We start from the raw sequence: 20683 nt of genomic DNA on the forward strand, positions 1-20683 counted from the left end.
GCGGGCAGAGAGAGAGAAGTTGAACTGTGATGCATTTGCAAGAAAAGTCTCAGCTGATTCTACAGGGAACTCTGAAGCCAGGATGGTCTTTCAGAGTCCTAAACAGGGCCTCCCCGGTGGCGCAGCGGTGGAGCGCTGGGTTGCGAAGCTGCCCGCAGCCTCTGCAGCGCCGGTTCGATCCCCGGCTGCTCCCCGGCCACCGGAGGAGGGTCCCACATGGCGCGCAGACCTCTCCTGCCGCCCGCTGCTCCCCTCAGCAGTGTCCTTCGGTCCTTCTGCCTGCTCTGCTCCCTGCTCTGGCTCTGGTGAATTCTCTCACCCTCCCGTGCTTCTGACTGTACCCAGTGCATGTATAAATAAATAAATCTTAAAAAAAAAAAAAAAAAAAAAAAAAAAAAAAAAAAAAAAAAACAGAGTCCTAAACAGGTGCAAGAGGATGGGCTTTTTACCCATGTATCACTGGCTCATTTGTGATAGTGTTAACTGTGGGCTAGGTTAGTGTTTCCTAGAGGCAGTTACTATCCTAAGTAATTGACTCATTTAATTCTTATAAAATCCCTGTAAGTTAAGTACTGTTATTACCCTCATTTTACAATTGAACAGACTGAAGCATATAATATAATATAAAGCAATTCCTATAATTCACCTAGTTCATAGAGCTAGTAGATGATGATATCAGAATTTGAACCCAAGAGATTTGGCTCTAGAGTTGGTCTGTGATCACCACTATATATTGCAATATCAAAAGTAATTTGCAAAATTATAATTCTGAGGTTTACTTTTTAAAAATATAAATGTTATTTTCATTTCAAAATGGTGCATAAGACCAGTACATATCACTGTTTCATACCTTCAGATTTAAAAAAAAATAGCTTCCCCATTTTTCTTCTTGATGATTTGATTCTATGAAATAAGCTAGAAGATCCCCACCTCCATTAGCTATAGGCAATATATATATTTTTAAAGATTTATTTATTTATGCATAAAAGAGCTGGGGTGCAGACCAGAGATGCAGGAGTGAGAGGATTTACCAGAGACAGAGTGGGGAACAGAACAGGCAGATTGACTGAAGTACACTGCTAAGGGGAGCAGCGGGTGAGACAGGAGAGGTCTGCTGTCCTATGTGGGTCTCCTCCCTGGCCAGGTATCGAACTAGTCCTGCAGTGGCTGCTGATAGCTTCATAGTGCTGACACTTAAATCCTTGCACCACCAGAGAGGCCCTTATAGGTGATATTGTAATAAAAGAAGTCTAAATGTCTTAGTATTGCTTTAAAGTAGGTTCATGCTTTAATCCCAGTCTATCTGTGCTATGGCCATGTACTGTGAAATTTTCTTTCCTCAGTCACCACACAATTGCATATGTCCATTCAATGTACTCTCAGGAGGAGCAAGATTTTGTGGGTAGGTATGTGTTTTCATCAGTTTATTTGCAGAATGTACTTAAAGTCTTGATTGTTTCTGCTTCTCAATTTTTTCAACTATTTCATGATAAATAAGTTATAATATAAAAAAGATTTTCATTTAGATTTATATCCTTAACCATGAGAAAGTCAGTTGTGATAAATGTATTTGAGATTAGGAGATGTGATTTTAGAGCTTTTACTCTGCTGTCATGTGGTCAGCATAGTCATCCATCTATAATTATTCAGGGAAAAACAAGGAGTTTTAGTATATTTATGTCACTCATAATTTTTTTCTTTTCAGGAATCTGACTTTTTTTGTCTTCTTGAAGAAAGCTACACATTTGAAAATGAAAACAGTGAATTAGATAGTGACAACGGTGAAAATATATATTCCTATGAAGAAGATAAAGAACAAATATCTAGTGCTTATGCAAGTGATTTTCAGATTGAATCTGGATTTTATTCAATTTCTGAAAGTACTTTGTTTGAACACCAGTTTCCAACATCAGAGGCTCCGGAAGATGTCAAAATTACCAGTAAATCAAAAGACTGGGAAGAAGTAGAAGCAGGAAGTATAGCACATGATCCCATTCCAGAGGTGGATCACAACCCACCATCTTCAGCTATGCCTGAAGTGACAGGATGGTTTGGATTTGGAATGGAACAAGCTGAAGAGCAGACTTTTGAATCAGTTACTGAATCTCTACATGAAAACTCATTTCAAAGTAGAAAAATAGCAATGGAAGATGAGAATTATCTAGAGGAATTAAATGATGATGAGCCCCAAACAGAACATAAGCAAAAACCTGAATCAGAATCTCATTCAATGCCACAGAAACAGCCTGAATTAGTATCTGAATCAGAGCACATTCACAAAACTCAAGCCACTGGTTGGTTTGGCGGTGGATTTACAAGTTATTTAGGTTTTGGAGGGGAGGATACAGAGCTTGAATTGTTGTCCCAAGAAAGCAATCTAACACCACCAGATGTTCCTAATTCTGTATCTTCTGATGAAGAACCTACAGTTCCATGTACAGAAACATTAACAGAAAAAGAAGACACAATCACTAATGGCAGCTCAATTTTCATTCCAAATTGGTTTGATTTTGGTTTTGGTGTGCTAAGTCTTGCATATGCCAATGAAGATAAAATTAAATCAGATGATGAAAGAAAAGAAGGAGGTGAAGGAGACAAACATGAACATCCTCCAATAAGTGAATTTGACCTTGATAAGGAACAAGGGATAAAAATAACAAAAACTATGGAAACTGAAGATCAAGTAGGCAAAGAAAATGTTTTAGAGAAAATAGATGATTCTGTTACCTTACCATATTTTCAAAAGTTCTTGAATAATTTTGACAACCCTTGGAACTTCCAGAACACTCCCAAGAAAGCAGAATTACCATTTTCTGAACACGTACCAGATGAAAATAATGTAGCTGAAAATGATGAAACAGAATTATTTTCAGCTGAAAGTTATCCCACAGATGATAAGAAAATTATGATGCTAAAAAGCAGATACAGTAAGTCAGGTTGGTATAAAAATATCTAAATATAATTAATTTTTGAAAATTATTTATGTTTTAAAAGTTATTTTTATTTATTTATGCATAGAAGAACTGGGGTGTAGGCCAGAGTTGCAGGGAGTGAGAGGATTCAGCAGAGACAGAGTAGGAAACAGAACAGGTGGATCTACTGAAATACACTGCTGAGGGGAGTAGTGTGGGAGACGAGAGGTCTGCTATGACATATGGGTTAGCTCCCTGCCCAGGGATTGAACTCATGCCGCAGTGGCTGGTGATAGCTTGATAGGGCTGAGACTTAACCCCTGTGCCACCACGGAAGCCCAAACATAATTTATTTTTATAAGTACTAGTCAGATGAAAAATTCCAGGAATCTATGCTTTTCAAATTACTCAATAATCAACATTATCAACCTTACTTTTATCAATTTCTGGTTTACTCTGGAGCAGAGATCTTAACATTCAAAAATAAAATCCTAAGGAGAAAAGAATGATTGGAGATGTAATGATATCCACAGAAGATTTTTTTTTTAAGATTTTATTTATTTATTTATGCAAGCACTGGGTACAGTCAGAAGCTCGGGAGGGTGAGAGAATTCACCAGAGCCAGAGTGGGTAGCAGAGCAGGCAGAAGGACCGAAGTACACTGCTGAGGGGAGCAGCGGGCGGCAGGAGAGGTCTGCGCGCCATGTGGGATCCTCTTCCGGTGGCCGGGGAGCAGCTGGGGATTGAACCGGTGCTGCAGAAGCTGCGGGCAGCTTCACAACCCAGCTCAACCGCTGCGCCACTGGGGAGGCCCAAGATCTTTTTTTTTTTAAGATTTTTTTTTTAATTTATACAAGAGCTGGGGATGCAGGCCAGATGCGCGGAGGGTGAGAGGATTCACCAGAGCCAGAGTGGGGAACAGAACAGGCAGACTGATGAAATACACTGCTGAGGGGAGCAGCAGGCGAGACAGGAGAGGTTTGCTCGCCATGTGGGTTGCTCTGAGGCCAGCGGGGAGCAAACCGGCACTGCTGAGGCTGCGGACAGCTTCATAGCACTGCGTTCAACCGCCTGCGCCACCAGGGAGGCCCATCATAAGTTCTTAAGGTATTTTACAATAAATTTTATTCTTATCAAAGTATTATATGTAAACAGGTCAAAAGATTTAAATAGAGCTAAAACTTTTTTTAACAAAAGAATTTATGCCCTAGCTCCCAGCCACCCCCCACCCATCTCTACTCCCAACTCTGTCCCAGAGACAAAAACTTATTAATTTCAAGGCAAATTTCTTTTAGTATTTACCTTCATTTTCTAAATAAAATCTTCATATTGTTCTGCTTTGATTATTCTATTTTAGACAAAGTCCATTGACTTCCCATTTTGGTAGATGAAGATTTTTGCTCATTTACACTCATGGTTTAGTTTATAGATACCTTTCCAATATAACTTTATTTGAATGATTTTTAAAGACATCTAAGTTGAGGAACATTTAATAATTCAAAACAATTCAATAATCCTAAGGAAAATTTTTCCTAGATCTGCAGTTTTTTTCCCCCAAAGAAAAACTATGATACAAAGATTCTAAGTATATAAAGTAATAGAGAAACTTCAGCAAAAGTAAGATAAAAAGTTTTCAACTTTCTCCCTCAAGTATCTCAATTCTGGGAACTCAAGTGAGGGAAACAGATGAGAATAGAGTATCAGAGGACACTTCTAGATGCAGATGTCTAGGTATCTAGCAAGTCCTATGATTAAAAACAAGTAGATTGTATTTAAGTAAGGAATTACATAATAGGACTCTCACATCTTCATTCTGATGTCTCTATGAGGACAGATTAGAAACTCAGTAAATATTGTCTAATAATACAGAAACAATTGAATCCTAGAATGACAAAAAACCTTTCACATAAGAAAAGATGAACTGTGTTGGAATTTCAGAAGAAAGTGCATTTCTGTTAGAACGAGTGGATTTTTTTAATTTCCAAAACATTATATGTGATTTCTTAGCCTTTTCCAAAACATGAGCTCTTTGCTTGATCAAGATCCTCAACATATAGCTTCTTTTCTTTTTGCACTTTTGTTTTGAGGCAATGTTGCTTTACAACACTGTATATGACTTAGAGAAATAGGTTCACAGCTCTTCAGCTGTGTAACCACACCACACCCATCACCATGGCATCCATAATCTTCTACCACAGTTCATCAGGGTCCCTCTTTCTCCTTTACTTCTTTACAGGAGAGGTCTGCTGCGCCATATATGGGTTAGCTCCCTGGCTGGGGACTAAACTCAGGCCACCATGGTGGGCCATCATGGTGACTCAACCTCTAGGGCACAAGGGAGGCCCCTGAATCACTGATTTTGAAGCAATATTTATGAAAGACTGAGACTTGAGCTAACGAAAATTAGAGAAAAACTAATATACTGAGAAAATAATTTACAAAAGAGATAAATTAGGGAATAATTACTTATAATACTAATATCTATTTTACAAAAAAACTACAATTGAACTTCTTTAGTTTCCCAAGTACACTTAAATATGAACAATTACTCATTATTTTATTTGACTTTAAAACAATTATAAGTAATTATAATTGTAGGTATAAGTGTAGGTGTAAGTCTTAAAGTGTAGGTATCTTAAAGAGTAGGTATAAGTGTAGGTATAAGTCTTATGAAAGTGTAGGTATAAGTCTTATGAAAGTGTAGGTATAAGTTTTATGAAAATAATATCTCAGAGCAAGTTAAATATGAAATTACTATAGAAAGGGTTTAATTTTCTTATATGTTCATTTAATGCAGTTTAAAACATATTTAAAAAATCAATCTAGCCACATGTAAATTTGAGTGTTATTATTGAATAAGCTGTTTTTCCCCAATGCCATTAAAAATTATTCTAGATTAATATTTGAGCACTGTATTTACAACAGTCCCATTGTATTCAGACTCTTGAGTTGATTGCTCATTTTTAATTTTAACATCCTCCCATGGCATTGTGTGTTTTGGCTCACTTGAGGCTTTTAGAAAACGCTAAATAAATGACATCATCAAAGTGCTGTGTTAAATTTATAGCTCTAAAGCACAATTAGACCTTAAATAATCCATTTACTACTTTTTAATACTGTTTTTTAGGACTGAACCGATATATTTATATTCTTGTTTTAAAGAGTAACTGAGAAACAATTTCCACATTTTACTTGAGTAATATAGTTTAGTTAGAACTTTTAAAAAACTGTTCGAATAGTTCATTTAATATAGAACTAGTTAGAACTTTAAAAAAACTGATTCATTCATTCAATCAAGCAAACAGTTTAAACTATGTTTGAGAATTGAATTGTCTTAAAAAATTGATGGCATTTGACATGGCATGTGCATAACATATGGTGCAACATTATATAAATGTACAAATCTTGCCATACATGTCAAATAAAAATGTATAAATTAGTTTTGGAAAGTGATCATTTTAAGTGAAAGTTACTAAGAAATGTACATAAATATTGCTATTCCAGATTTGAATGCAGGTATGTTATTTAAATGTATTAATCATTTAAATATTTAACATGTAGTATAAAAGCAAAAAAAAATGAGGAGTATTTTATTTAAACCCCTACCAGCACTGTTTCATTGAAATGCAAAATAAAACTTAAATTTTCCATTTCTTTGGGGCCTCCCTGGTGGCTCAAGGGGTTAAGATGCAATCTATGAAGCTTCCACAGCCACTGCAGCAAGAGTTCCATCCCCCAGACGGCCAGGGAGAAACCCACATGGCGCAGCAGACCTCTCCTGACTCGCCGGCTGCTCCCCTCAGCAGCGTACTTCGGTCAATCTGCCTGTTCTGTTCCCCACTCTGTCTCTGGTGAATACTCTCACTCCCCACACCTCTGGCCTGTACCCCAGCTCTTGTATGCATAAATAAATAAATCTTAAAAAAAAAACTTAAATTTTCCCTAAAGTCACGATCATATTGTCAGTTGGATAATATTACAGTTGGTCTGACAGTGTAGATTTACCTGACTTCTTAATAAAGCAGTGCTAAGATTTACGATTTCTTCAGTTCTCTTTCAATAATTTGTGATATTCATATCTTATTGAAGTAATATATGAATTTCACGAGATCACCAAGTTAGGGAAACATTACTCTCATGTGAAGCTTTGCCTTTGCCAGACACATTCATAGTATAGAAATGAAATGCAAAATACAATTTAATATTGATTTTAACATGATTTCTTAGTACAGTTTTATGCTACTATTGGGTCTGAATAAAAAAGGATAAATTAGTGTATGCTTATTGCAGCACATATTTTGTTAACAGTTGGATGAAAACATCTTGCAGTTATTATTGTATTTATAATAGTATTTTCTCTCTACCAAGCTAATACAAACACACATAATGTTTAATTGCTATCAACCTTGACATTTCTAAAATAAGTGGATAATTCCTAAAACAATTTAAATCATGTGTCAAGAAAGTATTTTGGACTTACATTAACTATATTTGTCTTACATAACACACTGAAGTAAATTAGCAAATAACATGATGTGCTTTTAAATCTAGAGTATTCTGTAAGTGATAACCAATAAGAATTGCTCTCAATCATATCTTCCTCTGAAATTTTCACTTGCTACAAAGAATGCATCTAATTTGGGTTCTTAAAAAGTTTCTATTCACTCATTATTTTGTTTAATATGCTCAGTGTGTACTATTCTACACTACACTACACTACACTACACTATATAATAATATAAAATACATAGGATGAAGGGGGAAAAAAGCTTGGATGTTGAAATTGAGGGAAAGTAGAAAAAGTACAGTATTTGATATTTAATTGGAACCTCATAGTTTATAAATTTGTTTTACATATCCTAAGTTAGTACACATCCTAACTATGGCTAACATAGGTTCTTTAGTAGTGGGTAATTCCAACTTTGGAGCAACCTCATTAAAAGTTTGAGCGAGGATGAGTGAGTGTGAGGTGCGGGGAGGGGCTTCCCAGGTGGTATTAAGGGAAGAAAAGGAATATTGAGACCAGAATTGTAAACAGTTTTTAAAATTCTCCCCAGACCAAGGAATAGGGAAAGGCTATGTGGTAAATTGAATAATGTTCTCTTAAAGATGCCATGTGTTTTTTTTTAAGATTTATTTATTTATACAATAACTGGGGTACAAGCCAGATATGCGGGAGGGCAAGAGGATTCACCAGAGCCAATGAGGGAAACAGAATAGGCAGACTGACTGAAATACACTGCTGAGGGGAGCAGTGGGTGAGACAGGAGAGGTCTGCAGTGCCATGTGGGTATCTCCTCGGCTGGCGGGGATTGAACCTGTGCTGCAGAGGCTGCAGATAGACAGACAGATTCACAGTGTTGCACTCAACTGCCTGCACCACCAGGGAGGCTCGTCTTTTTTTTTTTTTTTTTTAAGATTTATTTTTATTTATTTTATGCGTACAAGAACTGGGGTGTAGGCCAGAGGTGTAGGGATGAGAGGATTCACCAGAGACAGAGAGGGGAAGAAAACAGGAAGATCTGCAGAAATACACTGCTGAGGGGAGTAGCGGGTGAAATGAGAGGTTTGCTGTGCCACATAGGCTAGCTTCCCTGGCCAGGTATTGAACGCATGTCACAGTGGCTGGTGATAGCTTGATAGGGCTGAGGCTTGAACCTCTGTGCCACTAGGGAGGCCCAAGATGCCATGTCTTAATCCCCAGTTTGTGAATATGTTACATCACAATGCAGAAAAGGACCTTGCAGATGTGATATGTGATTAAGTTAAGCATCCTGATATTAGAATTAGTGATTATCCTGGTAGGTGCAATATAATCACAAGGTTTCTTATAAAAGGAAGGCAGGAGAGCCATTGAGAGAGAGAGAGAGAGAGAGAGAGAGAGAGAGAGAGAGAGAAAGAGAGAGAATGAGCACTGCTGGTTTTGAAGCTAAGAGGTGGGGTCAAGAGCAGGTGGCCCCCAGAAAGTAGAAAAGGCAAGGGAATTGATTTTCCATTATAGACTTCAGAAAGAAAATGGACCTGTTGATACCTTGATTTCAGATCTTCAGAAGTCTGAGAGAATGTATTGTTTAAACCATTAAGTGTGGGGTAATTTTTATATCAAGCTATAATTACTATGTTTTAGTGAATTCTTTCCCTAGTGAAGTCACAATGACCACAAAGATTCCAAGAATGACCTGCCTAGAAAACAAAAGGGAAACCCACAATAAGTCAAGTTTTCGAAAAAGAAAAAAACAATTCTCTTTATTAATTTGCAGGTACAGGCTCTGATATAGAATTACCTAATAGAGTTCATGAAGAAGCACATTTCAAAAATCCTTCTAAAAATCATGGTGAAATATCAAAAACATCAGTGTATACTGAAGCATCTACTCAAGTGGAAAATGACAGATCTATGGAAAATAACTTGCTAAGCAATCAGATGTTTTCAGGTGATGACTCTTTGTCTTCTCAAAACTACATTGCTCAAAAAGGTAAGAAGCAAGTAATTTTTTTCTAATTTAGAAATTAAAGAAGAAATTAGATACAAAAGTTACATCATATTTTTATTTATGAATCAACAGAAGACGCTTCCGAGTATCAGATTCTGAAGTATTTATTTCAATGGGATGTTTATGATTACATGAACTCTGCATTTTCACTAATTTTAATTCTGGCAGAAAAGGTAAGTAGGCCTTTCAAATTTTTGCAATAATTTCACTATAGGAACAGTTGAAATTTATGTTTGAATGAATCTTTCTTATGTAAACATTACATAATTTTTTTTCCCCATAAAATCGTAAATGTAAGATTTCTCTTTCCATGAATGTTTAGTTGCAGTGACGTTAAGGAGTTTTTTTTTTAACCTTTAAGATTTCTTGATCATCACCATTGGTTTCTTTACAATTATTTTTCCAAATCAGGGAAAATTATACTAAATGAGTTAGTTTGGAAGTTTTATGAATAAAAATGAGTGTAACAAGTTATTTATATCTGAATGCAAACTATTACCTCAAAATGGCATAATGTGAGACCCTTACAAAAGCGACTAATACCTCAAAACTTAACCAAATCGTAACTAAAACTCTAAACTCTATTCACTTTTTCACTTACTATAAATCTTACCACATCCTGCCTCATAGATTGTAAATGAAACACTGAAAACTGCTAAAGCACCTAGCTGTAGTACTTGACACACAGGAGATCTTCAACAACAAAAAAATAGTTCCTTTTCTCATTTACTCCTTTCATACAATAATTGGGAAGTACATCTATTCTTATCTATTTTGGATGAAATTTTATAATGGTTGCCTTCAAAGAGCTTACTCTAGTTGGAGGCCACAGTAAGACAAGCAATAATCCTAATTCAGAGCTATAATAATCATAGGATGCCACTAATAAGCAGGAGGAGCTGCCTGGAAGTGGTAGGTAGTGAGGGTCAGGAAGAGCAGACTGGGAAAGTGTCTCACAGGAGATTATACTTGAGCTGATTTTGAAGAAAGTGTGGAAGTTAGCCAGACAAAGAAAGGATGAGCATTCTAGTTTGAGAAGAAAGACAAACACAGAGGTGGGAGAGATCATGACATTTTGGGAGACCAGCAACAATTCACTCTGAATTAATATAGGGTGAGACTGAAGATAGATAAAGGGCTTGAATAAAGAATAGCTTTGTATGTTACCATAGGAAGTTGAATTTTTATCTTGTAGATGGTCAGGGCATTACTGGAGAATTTTAAGAAGAGTAAAATGAAAAAGTTTCATTTATAAAGTTGATCTGTCAACATTGTCAAATGCGAATTGAATGAGTTAAGCCAGAGGCAGGAAGCCCAGTCAAAAGTTATTGCTTTAGTTTAGAAAATAAATGCTGAAAGTCCACATCAGGGTTTACAAACTGGATGAAAAGAGGTAGCGGTAATAACTGTAGTCAACTGGAGATATGGTTTGTCTAAAAGACGTATGCTGTCTGGGCCTCCCCGGTGGCGCAGCTGTTGAGTGCGGGGTTGCGAAGCTGCCCGAAGCCTCCACAGCGCCAGTTCTATCCCCCGCCGCTGGGTGAGGGTCCCACATGGCGTGCAGACCTCTCCTGCCGCCCGCTGCTCCCCTCAGCAGTGTACTTGGGTCCTTCTGCCTGTTCTGCTCCCCGCTCTGGCTCTGGTGAATTCTCTCACCCTCCCGCACTTCTGACTGTACCAGTGCTTGTATAAATAAATAAATCTAAAATAAATAAATAATCCCTCCCAAAAAAGAGGTATGCTGTCAAATGAATATCTTTTTAAAAAAACATGCAGGTCAGATAAAATGTTTTGTGGATTGAGTTTGGCTCACTACTTTTTTAAACCTTTGGCCTAATATTCAATGGTGACTGTTAAAATGATAGGAAGCACAAACTTGATGGATCTTCTGTAGATAGAACTCATTGGATTTAATTATTGATTAAATGTTGCACGGAGAAAATGGAACAGTGAAGATAACTTACCAGGTTTCTACCTAAGGTGAACAGGTAGATTGTGGTGCTGCTGATTGTGATGTCTTTTTGAAAATTGGCTTAATAACATATATCATCTTGCTTTCAGAGGCCTCCTCTCATTTTATTTCTTTGCTCTATTCCAAAGGGGATGCCTGGCAAATGAACCCAGATCAGTGATTAATTTAGCCTGTATTATGTGGTCTTGAAGATATTGATTGAAAACTTTACTGAGAAATCTGTTCTTGCGGGGCATAGACTAATTAGTAATACTGATGATTACAAAATTAGTCATAAAAAAACTTTCAACTCCCCATGGAATTAATTCTCCTTATTGCTATGGCTGACTGATATACCTCATCTGTCATTCCCCTCCCGCACAAATAATACCAGTGAAGTGACTCAGTTAAAAAAAAATTATTAATCAGTATTCCATATTCACCTCTATATAAAAATATTTAATATAGATATGCTAAGTGTGCTTATTTTTTGTGTAAATAAATAACTTTGTAAACTCATTCTCTTGGGGGGGTCTCAGGTTTAAAATTCAAGTATTAAAAGCTGAGATGACAGGTTGTTAATTGAACCTGACTTGTGCATTGTTTAAAATTAATTTATGCACTCGTTGACAACATTTTTATAAGGTAAATTCATATAAAAATCTGTATCTCTGAGTTCTTCTGTAAAGTAGAAAACTAATATACAGTCTTCCATTCTCCTATGGTGACAAGAAGCTCAAACTGCATAGTACTTGCATTTCAAAGACCCTCACTTTTTTTTTTTTTAAGATTTATTTATTTATTTATTTATACAAGCACTGGGTACAGTCAGAAGCGCGGGAGGATGAGAGAACTCACCAGAGTCAGAGCGGGGAGCAGAGCAGGCAGAAGGACCAAAGTACACTGCTGAGGGGAGCAGCGGGCGGCAGGAGAGATCTGCGCGCCATGTGGGACCCTCCTCTGGTGGCCCGGGAGCAGCGGGGGATTGAACCCGCGCTAAAGAGGCTGCGCAGCTTCGCAACCCAGCGCTCAACCGCTGCGCCACTGGGGAGGCCCAGACCCTAACTTTTCAATTCCCTACATTTATTTTAACCTGGCCTCTACAGGGCTTAAAGTTCATAATGCTTGGACTACAAGTTCTGAAGAGTTCCTGACAGATCTAGAATTCTACAATCTTAGCGCATAGCACCCATAATGTAGTTCTGAATAACCAGTGAATGGAAAATTTAAGTTTTCCAGTTAAATTTAGGTTAAAAACATTTCCTTTTATACTTGCCCAAATGTAGCAGGTGATTTTTATTTGGGTAATTTCAGTTAGATTTTGTACAGAATATAATTTCTTTGAATTATTCAAGTAATAGGAATCAGGCCACTTTTAATCTAATTTTATTTTATAAGTGAGGAGGGTCTTTCAGTTCTACCATTTATATATTCTTAACTAGAATGTTTCATTTATATGTTGAATAAACAATGGAAATTACCCAGCTCTTGTTCAACAGGTAGTTCTTGATTCAGTATTTTCTGAGAACTATTACATCACTAGTACAGAGAATGTAAATGTGGCTCAGCATGTTTGATTTTCTTCCAAAGGACTAGATTTGATGGGCTGTCATTGCCTGTTTAATTAAATGGGAGTAACTATTACTTACAGCTTTGCAATGGGGCCCTTCATAAGGGAAATAGAGTCCTAAGTGTGGACAGGGTTACCTGGTTAGTATGTTTCCAATGTTCTGAGATACTTTCTAGTATCTGTCATCAACACTAAACAATATTTGTTCTCCATTTCATTTAAAAGTAGGCATATTGCAAAAGTGAGGAACAACCTTTGTTTATCTTTTACATGGTAAAAATCATATACTCTGATGAGCAAACTAGAGAATTAAACAATTTAATCAAGTTCCCAAATCAGAATTTTTCATTTCCACTGTAGATGTTAGAGGGTAGTAATAAGTATAACATTAAGGAGTTTATATATATTTAATAAGGAGTGGTGTCCATGAAATGGCTTTATGAGTTGGTAGTCACAACTCCACCTAGAGCACCCCTTTACCACACAACTGTCAAAACAGGATCACAATCAATGTGGAAAGAGTGCAGGATATATTACAATCTGAAATCTTTCTCAAGGATATGAAGTATTTAGTAGAGCTTTGTTTTCATATTCTGGGATATTTTAACTTATAAAAAATTGAAAGATCTAGAGGAAGAGGTAAGTTTCTATTTGACTGTTGTGTGTATAGAAACTAAGTTTGAATTTGGCACTGAGTTGAAGTTTTACTGTGTTTTGCTACAGGGAAAATTTTAAGGTTTTTCTTTTTTAAAACTTCATTTGTTCATTTGTTCTTTTCTCCCTAATCTATGTTTTTAATATTTGGAATGGTGATTTTGAATAACTGAAAAGGGCAAGGACTTGCTTGGGAGGGCAAAGGGGGTGTATATTTTTGTTTTTGTTTTCTTAAAACGTTTTAGGTTATAAACAATAGGTCCTGAAGGAGCTTTCTGAAAATGTTTAGACTTCAGAATTTTAATCCAGTAATCCAGTGTTCCAACTGAGACACAGTTTGTCCTCAGTCTTTGACATTCTAAAGACAAAATTTTGGTTCTGCTTCTGTTTGACTTTCAACTATTCACCAAATTTAATTTCAGCACACTACCTCATATGAAGGTTGTAAAAAAGGGGACTTTTTATGCAATTTCTGTAACTGAGAGTTCCTGAAACTCTTAGGCAGATGTGGCAAATATGAGTTCTGAAAACATTTTGGTCCTAACAACCACCTGCTGTGAACTTGGGCTATTTCCTTAAAATTCTTTTTGGCACAACAGTTATGTTGTTGCTAGAACTCACATGAAGAAAATTTCCCAAGAACTTATATTTTGTTCACCTGTTGCGTTCTCTTGGCTGATCTGCTGAGGAAGATGCTATGTGCTCCCTTCTGCGTTGCTTCACTGAGGACTTGACTTCGAAGGCCCAATTGGGTGAGAACGGTCCTTAGGCTGGCAAGAAAGGCCAGAGAAGGCTTATCCATTACACCTAGGTCAGCTAAAACCGTCTCAGGACTTGATTCAACGGAACTAAAGATAGGGTCCTAAATTTAGAGAGCAAATGCTACTTTTAGCTCCTGGGCCCAGAAGAGAAAGCAGGCACCCAGCGAAGGCTCAGAGGGCTGAAGGCAGATTACCTAAGCGCTGAAGGGGTTTAAGACCGTTCAGCCCAGCCCGTGCCCAGATATCTCCGGTCAAAGTGAGTAAAGCCCTCGAACCCTCCGTTCTCCTGAGGTGACTGGACTCCTGTTCTCTCGCCTGGAGCACTGAACTTTGGCCTGCGCACAGCTGACCCGAGAGGCTTTCCAGTGCAAAGTCTGGACATTTTTGGCAGGACGCACCAGCGCGGGCTCTGCAGGCCATTTCCACACAGCAGTGACGGTGGAGGCCGGTTTTCCGGAGCGGGCTGGGCCTCCCGGGGTACGGCGCCCGCGGAGCTAGCGGGGGACAGAGCTGCAGGCGCCAGCGGGGCTGAGAGGGAAAACCTCTGGGGTTTGAGGCAGGACCTGGCGCCCGCTCCAGGGCCGAAGGGCCTCCAGGAGCAGCCTTCCCGCCGCCGCGACCATCCGGGGTCACGGCCCTGGTCTTGCGGGGTTCGCGCTTCCCGCTACAGCGCAAAGCCTGACGCCAAATTCCTGGGTCTCAGCCGCCCGCCGCGCGACTTTCAGGGCGGGTGACTCCGTCAGGCAAAGCGCGGCCCCTTTAAGAGCGAACGGCCGCGACACGTCTGCGGAGCTGGCGCGGGATGGGCGGGGAGCTGCGCGCCGCCCCGCCCCCGCCTGGCCGAAACCAAACCCGGGGGTGTGACGGCGGGGAGCGGGCGCGCTTCGGGCTTCTGCGGGGCGCGCTGGGGCGGGCAGAGTCTTGGGACGTAAAGCCTAACCCGCGGGCCGAGGCTCCCCGGGCGGGCAGCGCGGACCCCGCGGGCCGTGGGACGCCGGTTCCGCGCGAACCCCCCTGCAGCCGGCTCCGCAGTGGTGCGCTCCAGGGGACGACGCGGCTGTGAGTTCCGGACCGAACGCTGCGTGCTCTCCGGCGATCGTCGGGGCCCGGCCGAGCCCTGGCTGCGGCCGCGACTGCCAGGTGGCCTTGGCGCCATGGAGGGGCCCGGGACGGCCCCCCAGCAGTACTTGGGGCTGGTCCTGGAGAAGCTGCAGAGGGTGAGTCGGGGCGCGAGCTGGCTTATGTGGCCCAGGGGTCGCGGGAGTCGCCGGGGAAGGAATCAGCCGGCTTGGGCTTTGGTGTCTGAGAGGCTGTGGGCGCAGGTTCCGAAGCCGGTCCCTGCGCCGCCGGGCCCCGGCCCGTGTCCGAGGCAGTAGCCAGGTAGCCAGGTTGGTAGGATGTGTGTGTGTGTGTGTATGTGTGTGCGTGCGTGCATTTGTGATGAAAGGGGACCTCGATGTCAGAGAGGTGAAGAGAGCATTTGCTGTCCTGGACTGTTTGCAAAGGTGTGTAAGTGTTTTCCAATTCCCAAAACATTGAATGAGCCTTTCAGTCCTCTTATTTATTTTGAACAGGGGGTCCATGACACGTGTTTTCCTGTGACAAACTTGAGGACTGTGACTCTTTAAATGAGTTCCTCTTAGTGATGAAACTTGTCATTGTCTTGGAAGGACACATAAGACAGGAGGGGGAGTTGGGATTTTAATTCTGCACGTTCTTTTAATAAAGAAGGTGCTTTTGAGATCCTTTACTATAAGCGAAATTGTTTTTTTTTTTTTCTTTTTCTTTTTTGTCGTGTTGATGTGTGAGGTTGTAACAATGTAAAATTTGGAGATACTAAACTAGTGTTCAAAATTTGTTTTTTCAGGTTCAGTTTATAATTAGGTTGCAGGGGGCTGTGTCTCTAAGTGTATCTAAAGACACCTTTGTTGGCGTTTATGTCTCTGTGTTTAAAAAAAAAAACTATCTGCATTTAAATCCCTTTAAATGTTAAGGCAGTTTTGATTGTTGGTTTCTTGTTACATAAATTTAAAAAAAGTGGTGCATGGTATTCATTCAGTTATCGTGTGTCTAGTGACATACATACATTCATACACATATATAACGTGTATTTGCCCCTAATCTATGATTTTACTATTTGGAATGGTAATCATTCAAAAATTGGAAAAGTGCACTGACTGCCTGAGGGAGGGTGAAAGGTCTACCCTTCCCCCTCAACATTTTAGATTACAAGTAAGTCCTGAAATCTGATAATGCTTCTGGAGCACTTATATATGTGTCATATATCAATCATCATATATGTTTTTTAATATTTTATTTTATATAATTCTTATATCATTTTTCATTTTTGCACAATGTATGCATTTTCATTTTGGTTATAGTCCCCCATCATATGTTTGAATGATAGTCTGTGGAGATTCTAAAAGGACTGAGACATAGTTTAGGCTAATGGTATCATTCTGTCTGTTAAGGGAGAAAGACGACAAAAAATAGTGCAAAGTAGAAACTGATGAATTGCTTAGGGAAGCATACATAAAAAACTGCTAGAGAAATTGAGGGGTGGGAGAGATTACATTTTTTGATTATTTTGGTTAGCCTTTGTGTACTGAGCAAATGGGTTAAGCACAGGAGGCTTGAAACAGCATGGTATGTATAGTGAACTAGAAGCTGTTACTACAGTGTAGAGTAAGTTGAGGGATTGATATGCAGTGATGCTGCCTGGAGGCATAAGTAGGTTTCAGGTGCTGTAAATGCTGGAGAGCCATTGAAAAATTTCAGTGGTTAATTCTATTAGTTTATATAGATGTTCCTAATAGTAGCATGTAGGTTAGATGTAAAGAAAACCAAACTAGAAGCAGGGCGTAGGGCAGAGATAACGGTGTAGTAGAGTTGGAGAAGAGGGTACTGAATGAGGTAATACTTGGTAACTAAGAGCTAAAATGGGTAGGATTTTATTGATTGGATGAGAAGGATGAGAGAGAAGGAAACTTGAATAACTCCCAGGTTTCTGGTTACAGTAGCCTATCCCTTCACAGAGAATGGGTTTATAATGGGAAGAAAAGCATATTGTGATATGAGAGATCATTTCAGTTTGCCCACATTTCCCTTTCTTCACTGAAAACGCAATAATCAAAACTTAGTGGTCTTAGAACTGTTAATGGAGAGAGACATGGAGAAAGGTTGCCGGACTAACAACATCTTCATGTGATTGATGTTTTTTTGCTGAATGTCAGTACACTCACAGACTGGCCTAGGGCTAGGATGGTGCAATACTGGTCTGGTTTTCAATTTCAGTATTATTTACTTCATTTTTTATTAGATGTAATTCACAAATATAAATCTACTCTTTTAAAGTGTCCAGTTGAGTAATTTTTTTGCATATTCACTATATTGTGAAATCATCACCACCACTTGAGAACATTTTCGTCATCCGAAAAGAAACTTCATCAGTCCCAATTCTTTCCTCATCTCTTGACAATCACTAACCTACTTTCTGTCTCTGTGAATTTGTCTATTCTGGCCATTTCATGTAAATGGAATCATACAGTATGTGGCTCTTTGTGTATGTGTGGTCTTTTACTTAACTTGCTTTTTAAAATTTGTACATTTTATGATATTTAATAGTACTTAATTCCTTTTTTATGAGTGAAAAATACTCCATTATATGGGAATACCTACCACATTTTGACTATCCATAGTTATCAAATATTTGTATGGTTCCACTTTTTGGCAATTATGAGTAATGCTGATATCTACTTTCTTGAGCAAGTTTTTTTCCTTTTTTAATGAATGTTTTTGATCTCTTGGGTGTATACCTGGAAGTGGAATTACTGGATCATGTTTACGGAATGTTTAACTTTTTGAGAAGCTGCTAAATTTTGTTCCATAGAGGCTACATCTTTTTACATTCCTTCCAGCAGTTTGAGAGTTTAATTTTCCACATCCTCTTTAACAGTTTACTTTTTTTAGAAACAGTGATGTTTTATTGTGGTTTTGATGGCCTTTCCCTAAAGACTAAAGATATTGAGCATTTGTACATGTGTTTATTTGCCATTTATATATCTGTATATTTGGAGAAATTCCTATTCAATTCTTTTGCCCATTTAAAAGTTTGGATTATTTGTTTCCTTGCTGTTTCTTAGGAGTTTTTTACATATCCACTATATTTAACCCTTATCAGATGTTTGATTTGCATATATTTTTTCCCATTCTGTGGGTTATCTTTTAACTTTCTTGGTGGTGTACTTTGAAGCAATCTGAGGTTTTTAATTTTTGGTGAAATCCAGTTTATTTCTTTGTTTTCTTGTGGTTTTGGTGTCATGTCTAAGAAACTATTGGTTAAAATAAGGTCACAAATTTTACACCTGTATTTCCTTCTAAGAGTTGTAGGTCTTATATTAAGGCCTGTGATCCATTGGAATTAATTTTTAAATATAAAATAAAGTATGGGTCCAGATTCATTCCTTTGCAGGTGGATGTCTACTTTTCCTAGTACCTTTTGTTGAAAAGACTGTTCTTTGACCATTGATTTGTTTTGATACCACTGTTTAAAATCAACTGACCATAAATTTAAGAATTTATTTCTGTATGTTCATTTCTTTTCTTTTTGCCTGTAAGTCTGTTCTTAGGCCATTGCCAAACTGTCTAGCTTATTATATAGCTTTGTAGTAAGCTTGGAAATTGGGAAGCGTGAATTCTTCAGCAGTGTTCTTTTTTAATATAGTTTTGGCTATTTGGGTACCCTCACATTTCCTTATGAATTTTAGGATCAGATTTTCCACTTTTTTACAAGAGGCAATTTGAATTTTGATAGGGGTTACATTAACTCTTAGATCAATTTGAGGAGGATTGCCATTTTGATAATAAGGCTTCCAGGTTATGAATATGGGTCTTCATTTTTTAAGATATTCTTTAATTTCTTAGAAAATTGTTATGTAGTTTTCAGAGTATAATGTTTGTTCTTTATTAAATTTATTCCAAAGTATTTTATTTTTTGAAGCAATTATAAGTAGAAATGTTAATTTAATTTCATGTTGCTTGTTTCTGTTGTATAGAAATGTGATTTTTTTCCCCCTGTATTTGTATTGTGCAACTTTATCAGATTTGTTTATTAGTTTCAGTAGTTTTGTTTTTGTTTTTTTTTTTTTTTTTGGTGTGTGGATTATTTAGGATTTTCTTTATATAAGATTATATCATTTTCAAAAGGAGATAGTTTTATTTCATTATTTCTAGTCTGGGTGCCTTTTATTTCTTTATCTTGTGTAACTGTATTTGCTAGACTCTCCAGTAAAATGTTCAATAAATGGGGAGAGAGTGGGCTTCATTTTCTTGTTCACTGCATAACCAGTTCAAGGCTTTAACCTATAATTTAACATCTCCATTTAAAATTCAAGGGCTGACAAAATGCTATTTAATGTAAGCAATATTACTGTATTAAATGTACGCAATATTACTGTATTGAACATAATTGCATGTTTGATTTGAGAGCAGCTTTTAGAATTGTCCCTTAAAGTGCTGTGGTATTGTAAAGAAATCATACTGACTAAGTTTTTTTAAGTAATGTTCATTTTATGGTTTGAAATAGCTTAAATAAGATGCTTAGAGAATATGTAAATGGTAATGAAAACTTTTCTCCCCATTATTGTGTATTGAATGCCCTTTTTTCTTAACCAGAAATAATAATAATATTATTATTATTGATTGACTAGTGATGCAGCATTTCTGTGAACTGTTAACTGGGTTAATATAGGAAAAAAAGTGATGAGGGTAAAGGCTATATGTGTGTGTGTGTGTATGTATTTTTTTTTTTTTACAAGAGGTGTAATCAGCTTTATTTAATACAGGGTTTTTTGTTTTTAAAGATTTTTTTATTTATGCATATGAGAGCTGGGGTACAGGCCAGAGGTGTGGGGGGGGGGTGAGAGGATTCACCAGAGACAGAGTGGGGAACAGAACAGGTAGATTGACCGAAGTACACTGCTGAGGGGAGCAGTGGGCCGGGGATCAAACTCGTGCTGCAGAGGCTGCATATTGCTTTATAGTGGGGTGCTTAACCCCTGTGCCACCAGCCAGGTCCTGTTTAATACAGGTTAGTGAACTGCAGATATAATATGGAAGGACTTATATGGATAGGGTTATGAAAAAAAATTTTGGAGGAGAGAATAGACAGTTAAGGGTGTTTTCTTGATAGAAAGCACCTAAAAGGGGAACTGTTTCTTAGAGATTTTGGATTCAACCCTGGAAAGAATCAAACCTGAACAGACTTTGGATTCTTAACAGGGCATTTTTCTTCCCCATCTTTCCTCTGCTTTTCTCCTTTCTATATGATTGAGTTATATCTG

The 20683-nt window shown here is 38.1% G+C and overlaps 1 protein-coding gene and 1 long non-coding RNA gene across 8 annotated transcripts in view; one reads left to right on the forward strand and one right to left on the reverse strand.

Moving 5' to 3' along the window:
* Nucleotides 1-14925, reverse strand: part of LOC119239036 (uncharacterized) — a 46146-nt gene extending 31221 nt beyond the window's left edge. For 2 of the 3 annotated variants that reach the window (XR_005123727.2, XR_008549819.1), the window contains exons 1-2: nt 14240-14925; nt 11371-11513 (exon numbers count right to left, since the gene is read on the reverse strand). This is a non-coding gene — a long non-coding RNA (uncharacterized LOC119239036). The remainder of the gene's footprint in view (nt 1-11370; nt 11514-14239) is intronic. The other variant, XR_008549820.1, reaches the window with a different exon arrangement.
* The window catches only part of MIA2 (MIA SH3 domain ER export factor 2), an 86276-nt gene that overhangs the window by 8760 nt on the left and 56833 nt on the right, over nt 1-20683 (forward strand). For 2 of the 5 annotated variants that reach the window (XM_037503236.2, XM_037503237.2), the window contains exons 4-6: nt 1706-2936; nt 9173-9388; nt 9479-9579. In XM_037503236.2, the coding sequence (XP_037359133.1) occupies nt 1706-2936; nt 9173-9388; nt 9479-9579 (1548 nt within the window). Of the gene's footprint in view, nt 1-1705; nt 2937-9172; nt 9389-9478; nt 9580-13474; nt 13567-15445; nt 15560-20683 lie in introns of those variants that run through there. The other 3 variants (XM_037503239.2, XM_037503241.2, XM_037503240.2) reach the window with 2 other exon arrangements.

The sequence above is a fragment of the Talpa occidentalis genome, unplaced genomic scaffold (assembly GCF_014898055.3).
Source record: "Talpa occidentalis isolate TD23 unplaced genomic scaffold, MPIMG_talOcc4v2.1 talOcc4.11, whole genome shotgun sequence".
Lineage (NCBI taxonomy): Eukaryota > Metazoa > Chordata > Mammalia > Eulipotyphla > Talpidae > Talpa > Talpa occidentalis.